The 14,447-nt window shown below is 45.9% G+C and overlaps 1 protein-coding gene across 1 annotated transcript in view; it reads right to left on the bottom strand.

The window, feature by feature from the left end:
- The window catches only part of OTOG (otogelin), a 1,239,067-nt gene that overhangs the window by 933,042 nt on the left and 291,578 nt on the right, over positions 1-14,447 (bottom strand). Inside the window, exons 15-16 of the mRNA XM_069625375.1 lie at positions 3,355-3,479; positions 412-624 (exon numbers count right to left, since the gene is read on the bottom strand). Coding sequence (XP_069481476.1) covers positions 412-624; positions 3,355-3,479 — 338 coding nt within the window. The remainder of the gene's footprint in view (positions 1-411; positions 625-3,354; positions 3,480-14,447) is intronic.

Genomic DNA, 14,447 nt, shown 5'->3' with positions numbered 1-14,447 from the left:
CCCTTACATAGAGGAAGGGCACAATAGGGCTCCATCTATTCATTAGAGATATGTAGACTTGCTTCTGCCCTGTGTCCGATTGATAGAAGTGGCCACTTTACCATTATTCCCAACAACCCAGTCAGAGTGGGGTTACTTTACGCACTCCGACTCCCCTTGTGCACAGTCGATACTTTCACCTGCCAACCTATCTACCACTACCTCTTTTCAGGATAAAGAGATCTGTGATTTGCACACTGCTCTTGTGAATTGACAACACTTGCATTCAGCAAGACACAAGATTATTTTGAACAGCACATAAAACAAAGTGATTGGCAAACACTCTTCTTTGGGGCTGTGAATTTTTAACAACAATTGCAAATTAAGTTCCAAGTTCAAGTACTGATTGTAAAGATATGCAAGATAGCTTACCACAGTCGGCAACCTGAGATCGGAAGTCAACAGTAACTCCATAGCGTCGACACTGATGAGCATAATGAGCCAGAGCTGAACACAGACATGTCTGGCCGCATTTGCAGGTGTCCCGTCTACACTGCTCGTAATAGGAGACAGGGCTCAGGTATGAGTGGCAGGGAGCAAACGGTTCTTTAGTGATGATGCTACAACCTTCTGTTGCATATGAGACTGTTAGAAAATTGGAAAGAAAGTATTACAGTTAGGTTGTACAATAGGTTTTATGATAATGATTTGAAAATTGACACGTTTATAATTTATATTATTTACTTAATTTTATTCAGACGTTTTGAACGCGCCAACCAAGTGGTGGCAGACATCAACGTGCTTTAATCAATAAGAAAACATGCACAGTAGGCAGGGAAATCGAAGGACCTATTTTGAGGTTGTCGTTGTGTAGAGGAGCAAGTTTGAGTAGAAGCAAGTCTAAACAGTGGAAGAGTTTATTAGGTATTTATATGAAAACTTCCGCATTTCATATACCACGAAGCTTGGGATCCTACATGCGTGTTTGCAACACGAATGGCTGAAGACTTTTGTGAGTACTAACAGAACATTTTGGGGTATCTTTTTTTTCTTAAGTGCAAAGACACTGGAAGGACAAAGAAGACCAGAACAATCAGGTTAACAGGAAATTGAAAGTTTGTGTGGCTTTGATACATTGTTACTAGCCTTGCTTGCAACTGAATAAAGAAAGCATATATGACCCTGCACAATTTCGCTCCTTGAATGCAACATTTTGCAAATAGCCTTCAATGTGCATAGCACTGATTGAAATTCCTAAAACTTGGCTTCACAGGAACGACAAGTTTGTAATATTTAATATGTGGAAAAAAATGTATTAACATTATTTCGTCCATTACAAAAGTTGTAGAAGGAGATCTGAGAAGTGGTAGAAAGCATTCTACTTTCTTTAGCGACTCAGACATGATAGAAATGTATCAGTAGAAGATTCTCTTCTTCTTCCTCTGTTAAGCACTTTCGCCAAAGCGTCTTCCAGTAAAATTACGAAACAGTACAAAAAATAAGTGATAATATAATCAGGGGCAGTTTAGTCAGAAACAAGTGACAATAAGAGATGGGCCTTAATATGGGAACAAAAGATATGAATGCAGTGAGGAGGAAGGATGTCAGGCGGAAGATTGTTCCACAATTTAGGAGCTAGAAGTGTAAATGAACGAAACTGTGATGGAGCACAGGGAGGCTTGGCAGAGGTGAGAAGATGAAGATTTTGGGAATGAGGAGTGAGGAGTGAGAAGGAATGCAAGGATCGATAAGAGAAAAAAGATACCTAGGAGCAAGACCATGATAGCATCGGAATATGAAGCAGAGAAAATGAAAAAGAAACCGAGAATCAAAAGTAAGAAGAGATTGAAAGAATTAAATGCTTGAAGAGGAACGAGGCAGCAGCGGAAAGGGAAGACGGACTGGACTGCAGAGTTGCAAACAGAGTGAAGACGGGTGAGATGAGGAAGGAAGAGAGGAAGGAAGGCCCACAGGTAGGGCTCAACAATAGTCTAGTCTCGAAAAGATACAAGAGAAAATGATGAGCTTAGTGGCATGGAAAGAGATAAAAGGATGGATTTTGTGTAGATTAATGAGATGAAAACGACAGATGCGAACCGTTGAAGAGATGTGTTGCTACAAGGAGAGATTGCAATAAAAAAATGCCAGGCTGTGAGACCGGGTGATATAAAGGATAGTGAGAAAAAGAGAAAGTGGGGGGAGTAGAGACTTTCAGTTTTAGAAGGATTTACAGAAAGAAAGCTCAAAGACAAAAGATATCATGGCTTGGAGACAAGAAGAGAAAGCAGTGAAAATAGTCAGAAAGGGATGAAAAGGAGAAAGAAATCTGAGAATCGTGGCATAGAAATGACAGGAAAGATCAAAGGATTCAATAAGAGATGAAAGGGGAATAGTGTAAATGAAGAAAAAGGGTAGACCCAGAACAGATCATCAGAGGACACCATCTAGGAGAGGGTTCGGAGAAGCGGTGCTACCAGACCAGGAGACAGAAAAGGTCAGAGCAAGAAGATAGCAGTTAAACCATTGTAGAACTATACCAGAGAAACAAAGAGAAGAGGGAGCAGAAAGAAGAGCAGGATGATCAACTGTATCAAAAGCAGCAGAAAGATCCAGAAGAATTAAAACAGAGGCTAACTTACTTTTGCATAGTGTATTTGTGCATCCCGTGTTACAGAGGCTTGTTGGGCAATGGTAGTTGTGGAAGCACTTGGATGGAAACACTATTACTTATTTTAGGAATAATTTAGTGTCTAAGATATGATATCATGAAAGTGCACAACACACATTTAACAAACACTGTTTGCATATGAGCACCAAATGTATCCTTAAAAAAACAGATGCGAAAAAGCATTGTTGGTGTAATTGAACAAATACATTTCTAAATTTGATGAGCTTGGCAATTCTGCACAAATGCACAATGAATGTATTGTGTTGAGGAATTAGGGGGTGCAGCTGCCTGCTTCCCTCGTGTTGAAAGGACACAAGGTGAATTTTTGTGGATAATGTCAGTGTTAGGGAAATCTATAGAGTGGCACACCTTGGTGTATTTACTTTTGACTCAAGAAATGAAACACGCATGCACACGAGGACACACTAAGTATGAGCAAGAAGAAATCAGTAAAGATATTCAAGATCATAGGAATATGTAAGAATCATACGAGTCATCACTGGATGATTTAACTTACACATTCGGACAATGCTAAGCCCCGACATGCAAGAACAGTTTTATGATTTTTGCTTGTTATGCTTCATTCATTCAACTGATAGTCAACTCAGAAAATCAATCAAATCAAATTTAGCAGGATCTAACCATGATTCACATGATATTGAACACAGAGTGATTTAGCTGTAAAGTTGCGTAATCTTGCTACTCACCTGACTGCAGATGTACATCACATGGGTCCAGCGGTGAAGGGGAGGGCCCGGCAGAACAGACTGAAGATATTTTCCACGCGTTTCCAAATAACTCTGGAGTGCTTTCAGGAACTCCAACAGGAGATCTTTGGAAACACAAAGTAAATTGTTTACTAAAATGTGTTTTACCAACAAAATATGTAATGATATATTGTGTTTTGTTCATTCGGATTTGCATATAAAAACAATCCATAAAACCATTATAAAATACATACAATTATGACACCATAAAACATACCGTTTTTAAATCACAACGGGAACAATGATCAGGGAGGATCACAAGTTCAATTCATTAATCAATATATTATAAAGATTCTTTGTCAGGGCAATATATCAAGCAGTCGTTTCGTGTGACAAAGTGCTGTGTTTAAATGCAAAAGTAAACGACTAGCCCACTTGCGGTGGGTTTGCCCATAGAAGATAGGCTAGGGCTGGCCTATATTGCACAACATCCAATTCCTTTAATACTAGTTGTATGAGCAATGTTCTTGCCTTAGCATATGCAAGACAGAACAGAATCAGGTGTGTCAGGTCCTCATATGAGGCTTTACAAATTGGGCTGGATCTATTTGCACCCCCCAGCCCATGCTGCCACCACAGCCTTTAGGGGGATGCAGTTAAACCTCACCCTTGACACGAGGACGCGATCCCTAGGGAATTCCCCCATATTAGGTAATGCTGAAAACGTGGGGACATGATAATCATCAGGCCTCGATTTCTTGGCTTCATAATTTCTCTGCTTTCTCTATTTCCCATGCTTCTATTTCTATAGCTACCACCAAGGCTTCCCATGCTTCTTCCTTTATTTTTATTTTCCTGGTAGCCAAAGCTTTCTTATAACATAATCTGGCACTTATAATGGTGGTTTTAGATGCACCGTTACTGCTCAGAACCTCTGGTAAGTCCTTCCTGGCTCTAGAACAGACAGAATCAAATCGAACCCCTCTTCTCTTTCCTCGCTGTTTGCCTGGGGGTAGGAAAACACCAGAGCTAGCTGCATCAGCATACTTACAAACTCCTCCAGTATGTCCCTGCTCTCCAGGTTGCCTGACAACAAAGTGTCAAGTTCCCACGAACTTGACACTACTGCCTTTTTTAATAGTTCCTACTTCCTGTCAACGCTCCATTTGAGCCTACTCCGGGAGGTGTCGATCGATACTTCCAGCGGATATACTTGGCTCGACAAATCCCCCCCATCCCATGACTGACTTGATCCACAATTTAATGGGAAAGTGATCACTACAGATATCGAGCAGTACCTCAAACCGCCCTATAAGGCCCCAGTGCACTACAGGGACACAGAAGTAATCTATTGTGGAACTACCGAATGCAGAAGCGAAAGTAACTCTGCCAGGTATGTCCGCAGCCAGCCGCCCATTTGTGGACCATACTCCCCACTCATAAAGATGGTGCCAAAGGCACAAACCTTCCGCACAAAGCCTAGTATCCATCATAGTGGGTGGAAGTATCCCAGCCAGAGTGTCTTCTGTGGTATCATATAGGTTGTCTACTGGGCCACCCCCCAATTTTGCATTAAAATCGCCACCAAATATTCAGCACACATTCCACAATGGGAACCTTGCAGAAAGTTCCTCCAACGCAAGGGCTAAAACACCAAAACCGTTTTTCTCAAATTGCTTATGAGAACTATTGTAAAACTGTACTATTAAAAGGTCCACTTGTCATGATCTACAGATTTTGAACACCAGGATAAGGGCACAGGGTTTGCCATGACCACCTGCACATTCTCAAAATGTGTTTTAACCAGGATACACAACCCCACATAACTTCTACCTCTCTTATTTTTCTCAGCCACCCTCTGGTATAAGACAAAGCCATCAACCCTAATTTCATTGCGGGACCATGTTTCTTGAAATAGAAAAATGGGCCTCATTACGAGATTTGCACTAAAATCTTGTCATTATCGGCATGGCGATAATAACGGGTCCGTGTAGCCTTGACGTTGTTAATAGCGGCTGATTATGAGAGTGCACGCAGGCGCGTACCGGCAAGCCGGTAACGGGCGTACTGCCATGCTGGTAACGCTAAGGGTATTACCGGATCCGTCATCAGCGGAACCAGTAGTGTCATCGCGCCGGAACGGGAAATGCACCGGCGGCCATCTTTAAAAACACAATCCATTGCAATCTTTGAATCCTTGTTCTGGCAAAATAGCATACACACCTTCAAGAAGATGTCAAAAGCCACCCATTAAGGCGCTCCTTGCCAGCGCAAGGAAAGATTCAGTGACGAGGAACTGAGTATGTTGGCTGACACCTTAGCGGAGCAGGCGGACGTAGTATTCTGCTTAGACCTGAGGCATCCAGCATAGCTCCGGAAGAAGCAGATTTGGGAGGACGTGGCGCAGAGGGTTGGTGCGGTTGGCACCACTACAAGCACGGTGAAGGATTGTAAGAAGATGTGGAACTATCTACGCCTGCGTGTAAGAAATATTCTGTTGGCAAATCATAGCAAGGGGCAGGCAACAGGTGGCAGGGCCCTCTCCACCATAAAGCTCACAAGGTGGGAAGAAATGTGCATAACCACAATAGAGAGGGAATTGAAGGTGTTGGTGCAGCGGAGTTCGGAGTACCATCATCAGCTGAGGAAGGTGAGTGTCCCCACAAACAACTGACATGCAAAGTACAATGTCAGTCAACAAATGTGATAGTGATGCAAGTCAATACATGGCCCATCATTCACACATACACATATCCCTGTCTAGATGCTGGCCCCACCACTGTCACATCAACACTGCACAAAGCTACAACACACCTGTAGGCCCACAGCAGACTCCACAGCAAACATATCAAAACCTGAGGGATGCCAATTCCACTCCCCCTAACATAGCACGCACCCTGTCCGCCACAACAACGATCCACGCGGCACAAACTGCACAGACACCAATGCATGCATGATGCAAGTATTACCATCACTGATCCCCTGCCTCTCTTTGTCCCCCACAGGAACGGATGTAGACAGTGATGACCATGAAGCAGGTGCCCAGGCCACGACGCCTGCCAAAAAGGGCCAGGGCTATGGACGATGGCGCCAAGCCATCGACATCCAGGGGCAGTCGGATGGTCTGAGTGGCACGCAAGGGACACACCAGTGCACCACCATCTTCACAGCCACCAGCACAGGCTCAACAAACACCTGCCGCCACACCCCAGGAGTCAACCGTCACACAGAACATGGCCACAACTGTAGATTCGGAGCATGAGGGAACGCAGTCGGCTGCCACGAGTTCTGTGGGGGAGGTAGCTGCATCTGCGCCCCATAGTGGTGATGAGGAAGAGGGCCATGAGGAGCACACCCACGAGGGAGGCACCCTGTCTGTGGATGCCATGCAAACCCCAAGCCCCCAGGTCACCCCACACGTCACCCCACAGGGCACCCCTCAGCCTGAGTCTGGAGGTGAGGGCACACATGCAGAGTGGTCCCCATCTGAGAACACCCCCGTATTGGCCACCGCAGCAAATACACCATCCACCTCCACCGCGATCCGGGTCATTGAGGGGTGCATGACACGGATGGAGGGCCGGCAACAGGCGATGCATGAACTTGTAAAACAATACATTGCAGATGGGGAGGCAAGTAGGCGTGAAATGCGTGACAACACTGTGGCCATCATCAAGGCCGTAAACAGGAACAGCAAGCGGGTCCATGAGGGTTTCACAGCAGTGGCCCAGATCCTGGCCAGAATAGCAGACAGCATGGAGCCGCGGCATCCAGCGCCAACCGAGCCGCAACCATCCACCTCATCATCTGCCACACCTGCCAGCTCTACGCAGACCAGCCCTGTGCGCAGCTCCCTGCGCAGCATGCGGCGCACTAGAATGCAACCCTCTTCTCCGAATAGGGACCAGAAGTAGCAGGGGCACCCTGCATGTGTTGACTGGAATTGCATCATGAGACATTTAGTGCACTTCATGTGTGGGGGTATTGGGGGAGGGAGGAGAGGGTGTTTGTTTTTTTTGGGGGGGATAGGGGGCAGGGGTAGGGGGTGTGTGGGGGAGAGGGGAGGGAGAGGGGTGTGTGAGGGTGTTAGGGAGTAAGGGGGGAGAGGGTGTACAAAAATACACATGACTGGACATTGCTTATTGGGTGTGTGTGAATGTATTGCTTTACAGTGCCCAGTGTCCATCTACCCCACACCCAGTGCACAGAGTCCCACATCCATGGCACCCTCTGCATCCATGTGCATTAGACAAATTGGTCTATCACAGAGTGGCCCACAGCAGGTCCCTCATGTGCATCGCCACCTGGCTGATGTGCAACCCCTTCTCCTTCATCATCTTCATCCTCCCCCCATGGTTGCTGGTCAATGTCAGGCAGCAGAGGTACGTTCCGTCGGATGCACATGTTGTGCAGCATGGCACATACCATGATGATCTTACCCACCTTCTCAGGCCCGTACACGAGTGCCCCCCGACCTGCTTAGGCAGCGAAACCGTGCCTTCAACAGGCCGAAGGTGTGCTTGATCACGACACAGGTATGTGTAGGAGCCTGATTGTAGTCCTCATTGTGCCAGTTCTGCAGATTTCTGACAGCGGTGAGGAGCCACGGCTTCAGGGGATAGCCTGCATCACCTGCATGGGAGCACAATAAGGTATGTGTGAGGGTAATTCTTCAATTCCATCTGTGCTCAGCCTGTAAATTGTTCTTGTTCATATGTAGGATATTTCTGATGGCAGCCATTGACTACACATATGTTCAACTATCTGGCCTGTTCACAGCTTGCCAAACCATGGTGGTGGGCATGTGTGACATACAGGACCGAGGGGACTTGACATCAGACTCACCACTCACCCAGATGGAGTGAGAGGGACCCTGATGTACTCACATGTGAGGATGTGTGGCAGGTGATGTGACCAAATTCATGTAGGCCAGTGTGTGATGGTATAGGCTGATATACACCATGTCACATGTTGTTTGGAGTATCATGCTTGCAGTAATTTCATGACAACATGCACAAGTCCCTACACGTCTGCGCACATGTAATCATGCCACAATGTGTTTGGTGTTATGGTCCACAAGTGTAGGGATGCGTTCTTTTGATGATGCAGGGTGTCCACTTGCATGCTGGTACTTATGTGCAGTGGATGTTTACCACTCCAATCGAACTCATATAGATGTTGACTACTTGATGGGTTGGATTTCCATTGTCTTGTCACAAATAGATTATTGCATTGGCATTCATCTACACATTTCGCCATGGTGGTATGCGTTGTTCCTGTGGTGGAGGGCCATTGACAGTGGATTTCTAGAGCGGGATTTAACTGTACGCACTCATGCATGCATGATCTGTGAGCTGCTTTGATGCGGTCTTGTATATTAAGCTTTCTGACTGCATGTTGGTGCACTGTGGTGCTGTGGGTACGGTCTGGTGATGTGCAGTGGACATGATGAGGGTAGTGCGCTGCTTGAGAGCGTGATATTTTGATATCCGTGTGGCCAGAGTTTGTCGGCATGCATTGTCAGTGTCATGTCCAGGTCGGGATGATTAGGGGCGCAGTGTTTTCCAGCATGGACAGTGTCCGTCACCACCATATTCACACCCATGGGCCAGAGGACAGACAGGTAGCATATACATGTTCGCCCCCAAACACACCCAGGCAGCATATGCATGTCTCACCCCCGCCCAAACACTACCATGGGCCTGTGAGCAGATTTACCCAGCAACCAGGCACGTCGTGCAGCATGTCGCTCCATGTAGCAGGAGTTCCGCAGCACCACTTCATAGTGCGTTGATCCAGGTAATCGGGCACAGCAATGTGTGATCATTTTGCTGGCATCACATACCATCTGCACATTGATGGAGCGGTATAGCTTGTGTCTGCGGTTCATCAGCTCCATGGCATGTGGGACCACCAACTCACGTGGGTGCAGTCGAGGGCACCGATGCAATGTAGCATGCCTGCCAGTGCTTGTAATCCTATTTTAGTGTCACCCACCACCTGGCCAGTCTGTGGTAGGGATATGTAGTTCCCTGCGTGTTTCAGCAGGGCATCCAGCACTTGGTTCAGCATGCGTGAGAAACATGGTTGTGATATGCCATGCAGCTGCCCCACTGTGTGCTGGTAGGTGCCTGTGGCCAGGAAGTGGAGCACAGACAGTACCTTCAGTAGAGGGGGGATGGCGGTACAGATAGCAATCAGGCTGACTATGTCATTGTGTATTAGATCCACAATGGTGGTGATGGTGTCCCTGTCCAGGCAGTACAGGGTGTGGATCTGTGCAGGAGTCAAGTTGAATGGAATGGCCCTTATGTGAGAGATTGGTGGCTGCCTGCGTGGTACCACTACTTACACTGGTGGTGCTTGCTGGGCCAGTCCCACCCTCCTTCTCCTCCTGTGTCTCCTATGTAGTACCTGATGTAGTGCCTGCTCATGGAGTAGCAGTGCAGGCATGTCCTCGAGCTCCAAAATCGCAACAGCAAGTGGGATCATTCTGGTCTAGGAAGGGGTGTGGCGTGTGGATGTGCTCCTTTTGTGCTGGGCCAGACTCCATTGCCTCCACTTGTGCAGATTGTGTGCACCTGTGGCAGTTGGGGACACAGCAGATTGCTATTAACAGGTGATCTGCGATGCTGTGCTACCGGCATGGTGATGACCCTTATTACTGCCATCTGGATGCCGGTAAGTGCATGTCCGTGTGACTCGTAATGTCCTCCTGTTTGCGGCATGCCAGTATTGCCGCCACGAAGGGCGCGTGGCCGTGCACATGCCGGTACGGAGGTGCACAGTATCAGTGCCTCCATGGGGTTGCCTGTAATACCGATATGTAGACTCGTAATGGGCCGATACGGTAAACGATGGCGGTATTACCATTCTGGACTCATTTTCGCCATACCGCAAGACTTGTAATGAGGCCCATGTCTATCTCACTGAGTACCCTTTGTGACTCGGTAAACTGTAATCTAGTTTTTATTCCAGCCACATTCCATGACAATAATTACAGGGTATTTTCCATAGACTCCATTAGGCACCACCTCTTGTTGCCGAAAACGGGCAGCCCCCAAGGAATTGCTTCATGCAACAACGTCCATGTCAGTGCGACAGGCAAATTGGTTCCAAGATAGTGCTAGTTAAGGTACTCTACCAACCAATCCAGTCACCCCCCTTTTACTTTGAATCACACCATATGAAGATGAGGATTGGGCCGCTTGGTGCGTGGTCCAGCAGGGGCCTATAGGCCTATTTATCCATCACGTCTCCCTATCTTGAGAGTAGAAGAAGTTTAACGGCACCAACCAAGCTCTGCGATTATGACTGGAAGTGCCCAGATTGGACTCGACCAAGAACTTTGTCACCTGTACGTTTTTGAAGGTCAGCACCACACAATCACTGGCTATTGATGTGTCCTTGGTACCCACCTATGATGTTCTATGGGCAATTATGATTATACAGGGGTCTATAAGATCTCCCTCAATATGTGAGTTAACTCACTGGGCTGATTTATGAATCAGGGCCCCACAATCTTCGGAGCACCCTATTCTCAAAGTGAGTACATTTAATATATTACACCAAGTAGTGGTAATGCTTCTGGGGGCAGCTGCAGGGGATATCGCTTTGGGTCTACCTTGTCCTGTACCTGTACAGCAGTTCTACTAATTATTGTTTGTTCTCCACCTAAAATGCTTAGGGGTTTCAAACACGGGGGTAATGGCTGAAAGCACTCTGGCGTCTGGCAATGGGTATGTTGGCTTGGAGGTTGGCTTACAGGGAGACGTATCTCCACGGGAACCACAGGTCCTTTACCCCTCACCTGTTCCCCATTTAGTCCAACATTTCTTTTTGTGTCTTCTCCTTGGTCAGCCCTCTTCCAGGGACAGTTACAGGTTGGACTTAGCTTGACCTTATTGCCCAGTGCATCTACCTCTTTTTTTTAAATGACCTCCCCTGGTCGTCCAGAATCGATAAGGTGTTCATGATGTCTGTTTTAAAGGTCATCAAGAAATTCATAACCAGTGACAATGAGTCATTGCTTGGGTGCTCCACAACCCTCCCTACTTGGGTACTTAGTAATTCCACTGCCCCTAAGAGGGGAGGGTACTCAAACCCTCCTGGGAATCATTATGCCGGTCAGCCTTGTCTTGGGCACCCATCGCTGTGATCGATGTTTGAGCCATGGGTACCCTGTCCGGGCTGGGAAGCAAACAGGGATCGTCATAGGGCTTAAGTTGGCCCTTTTCCCCGAACTGTATTTGTTGTGCCTTGTGTGCATACCTGGGCAGATGTACTCAAGGTAGCCTGTCTACCTGAGGAGATCATTTCCAGCTCAACCACTGATCTCCTCATCTAGGCGGATTACTTGTTGTAGGTAGGAGTCCAAAGGCCCACCTCCGTGACCCCTGCCTTCGAGCTCAACAGGACCCCCGGTGCACCCTCTGATACTGTTTTCTCCATCAGGGGTGAATTATCTTTAGCCTTTCTAACTTTCTTGGAAGCCTGTGTAGCAAGGAGGCCAGTGGTTGCCTTACATTTCACCATAGTTAATACTCCTTATATCATACACACAGTTATATATCCCTTGACACCCTTTAGTGGCCTAAGTTTGCCAAACCAATGTGGACATAGGATTGCATGGAAATATCAAATTCAATTTCAATATAAGAAAATCCAAATTAAAACTAGTCACAATATAAAAGACTTACAAATTAGTAATAATTGATAACTTTCATAAGGTCGTAATTCATAGCATCAGGATTCAATTATTTGAACCAAAGTTAAAACCAAAAAGGCACCCTATGCAAAGATCAACAAACAGTGCTTAAAAGTTAACTTAAAAATGTATGATGACGAGTAAACATTCCTATTGGCAGATAAAATCAGGATTAAGAAGTTTTGGACCAGAGTAAAAACCAAAGATGCGCCCTGTGACAATTTTGTGGAACAGTCCAACTACTTTGTCCCCTTTGCTTAAAATAAATTAACTGAGACGGCTCTTCACATGGCCAGGGTTTTAATTCCTTAAAGTGCACTCACTTGTAGGTATTCCAAGTATTCCAATGAGTCTGGGTCCCCAAATCCCTAGACAACAGAGATTACCACTAGGCAACCTGATTCAGAAATTGCCTTATGTTCGATGTCCTGGGAGAGCACGCTTGCAGCCCTCAAGGGACCCACTGGCAAGATAAGTCTATCGATGGGCTTTCAACAGTATGAAACTACACAATGCAACAGAGAGGTGACCCACCAAGTGCAATAGTCCACTTTGCAAGCTCGTGAACCGCATTTTAACCCAAAGCAAGAATTCAAATAGTCTGTAATTGGTAGGTAGGGAACGCCCGACAGCTTGAGGATCTGCCTTAGTCCACCCCCCCACCCCCCGTTGCACCCAAAAAAGGCTAATTAATAAAAGCGGTTAGGCAGAAATGTGCAAATGTGCAAAGAGGCGCAACTTCATCAAAGTTTTAATTTAAAAATGAATTCCAATAAAGGAAAAGTCGTAGATTTTACTCCCTTTAAGCCTGTAGCCAAGTGACAGCTGGCGAGACAGTCTTCTTGCAGGGTGGGTTATCCTTGTTTCACCATGCCCCACAATGATCAATGGCAGAGCGAGGAACGCCCAATGGCTATAGAGGCCAGCAAAATCTGACTCCCCCATCTCGCTCGCACAGATGACTGTCATACTGCCTTTCACTGCAGCTAGGAGACACACAAGCGAAGGCTGCAGACACTCTGCAGGCACTCACCAGTCAAAAAACAGTCTCCGATAATCCAGTTTCCTGATGTCCTGAGGTCCGAATCAAGCCCTTTTATCCGGGGGCTGGCTGGGTTGTTAACAGCAAGAATCCAGAGGGTGCTCCTTCAATCCTGCAGCATGCTCAGACTGCGCCGACTGCGGGGGACTCTGCCAGAAATCTGTGACGCTCAACTCCACCAACAGGTGTTGGCAAACAAACTCTGTCTCCTCCTGAGTAAGAGAGTGGAAATACTGCTCCCAGGAGACTGCACGACTGCGGGGGACTCAGCTAGGACATTATACTGGTGTGATTACTGCATCTCAACTTGATGTGTAGTGAGCAGTGTTTCAAAAGTATGACACAGGCTGAAGAAGAAACACGATGTTGGCAAGAGTGGGAGTGTATGAACTACTTGTAGGAGAAACGTTTTTGAAGAAAAATTAAATGATTGTGGTTGCCATTCATAAATCTACTTCAACAGTGTAACATTGAATGGTTAAGATATGGTGATGAGTTCTTTCTAAAACTTGTGGCTGCATTTCATTTCCCAATCTCTGCCCATACTACTTAGGTAGAAGCCGAAAATGGCTCAAAATTACTTCATGATAAACGTTAAGAGAAAGACCTTGCATGATATGTGTAGTAGGAGTGGAAACACACTGGTGATAGAAAGCAAAAAGGATGTTCTATTTTTCGATACACCCTCTTTCTTAGATGCCAAAAGCTACCGTCAATGGGTCAGTTCTTAATATCCAACTCTGTTCGCTGCATAGTTAATTTCGGTACCTAAAGTTACCAAAATAATGCAAAAATTGCAGCGTTCAAATATAAAGTGATTAGCATTAACGGAAGTTTAAAAACATATGTAAATGTTTAATAGATAATACTTTACTAATACAGGCCTGTGATAAGTCGTGTAAGGCAGAGGGGAAGTGATAATTTATAGATGGTTCCCCAAATGTCCCCTTTAAAAGTTTATTTAGAAATAGCCGATGTTGACTCAACCATGAGTCTGGTTGGAACAGTATTATTTTAGCCACAGTGTTACCAGTATAACACATCCTTCGTAAAACATGATCCCAGCACAATAATTCATAAGCGTCTACAGAAAACTGCTGGTGACCAATGAATTTGCTACAGAAAGTTGTTCAGGTGTAAATAATAGAATTTGGTAATGTATATTTGTCAGGGCAGTGACATAATAAAAATACTGCACAGTTATATCAGGAGCATGTTTTGCACCCATCATGAGCCCATTAGCGTGGGCAGAGTGAATGCTCAGGAGACTATATACAATGCAACAGTGTGCACTATATTCCTTCTTGGATTATAATATCTGTGCTTACACTTGCAGTACCACAA

This window comes from Ambystoma mexicanum, chromosome 11, assembly GCF_040938575.1.
Source record: "Ambystoma mexicanum isolate Mex_15411 chromosome 11, UKY_AmexF1_1, whole genome shotgun sequence".
Classification (NCBI taxonomy): domain Eukaryota; kingdom Metazoa; phylum Chordata; class Amphibia; order Caudata; family Ambystomatidae; genus Ambystoma; species Ambystoma mexicanum.
The sequence above is the reverse complement of the archived record's forward strand: the minus strand, read 5'-3'. Positions and strand labels throughout refer to the sequence as shown.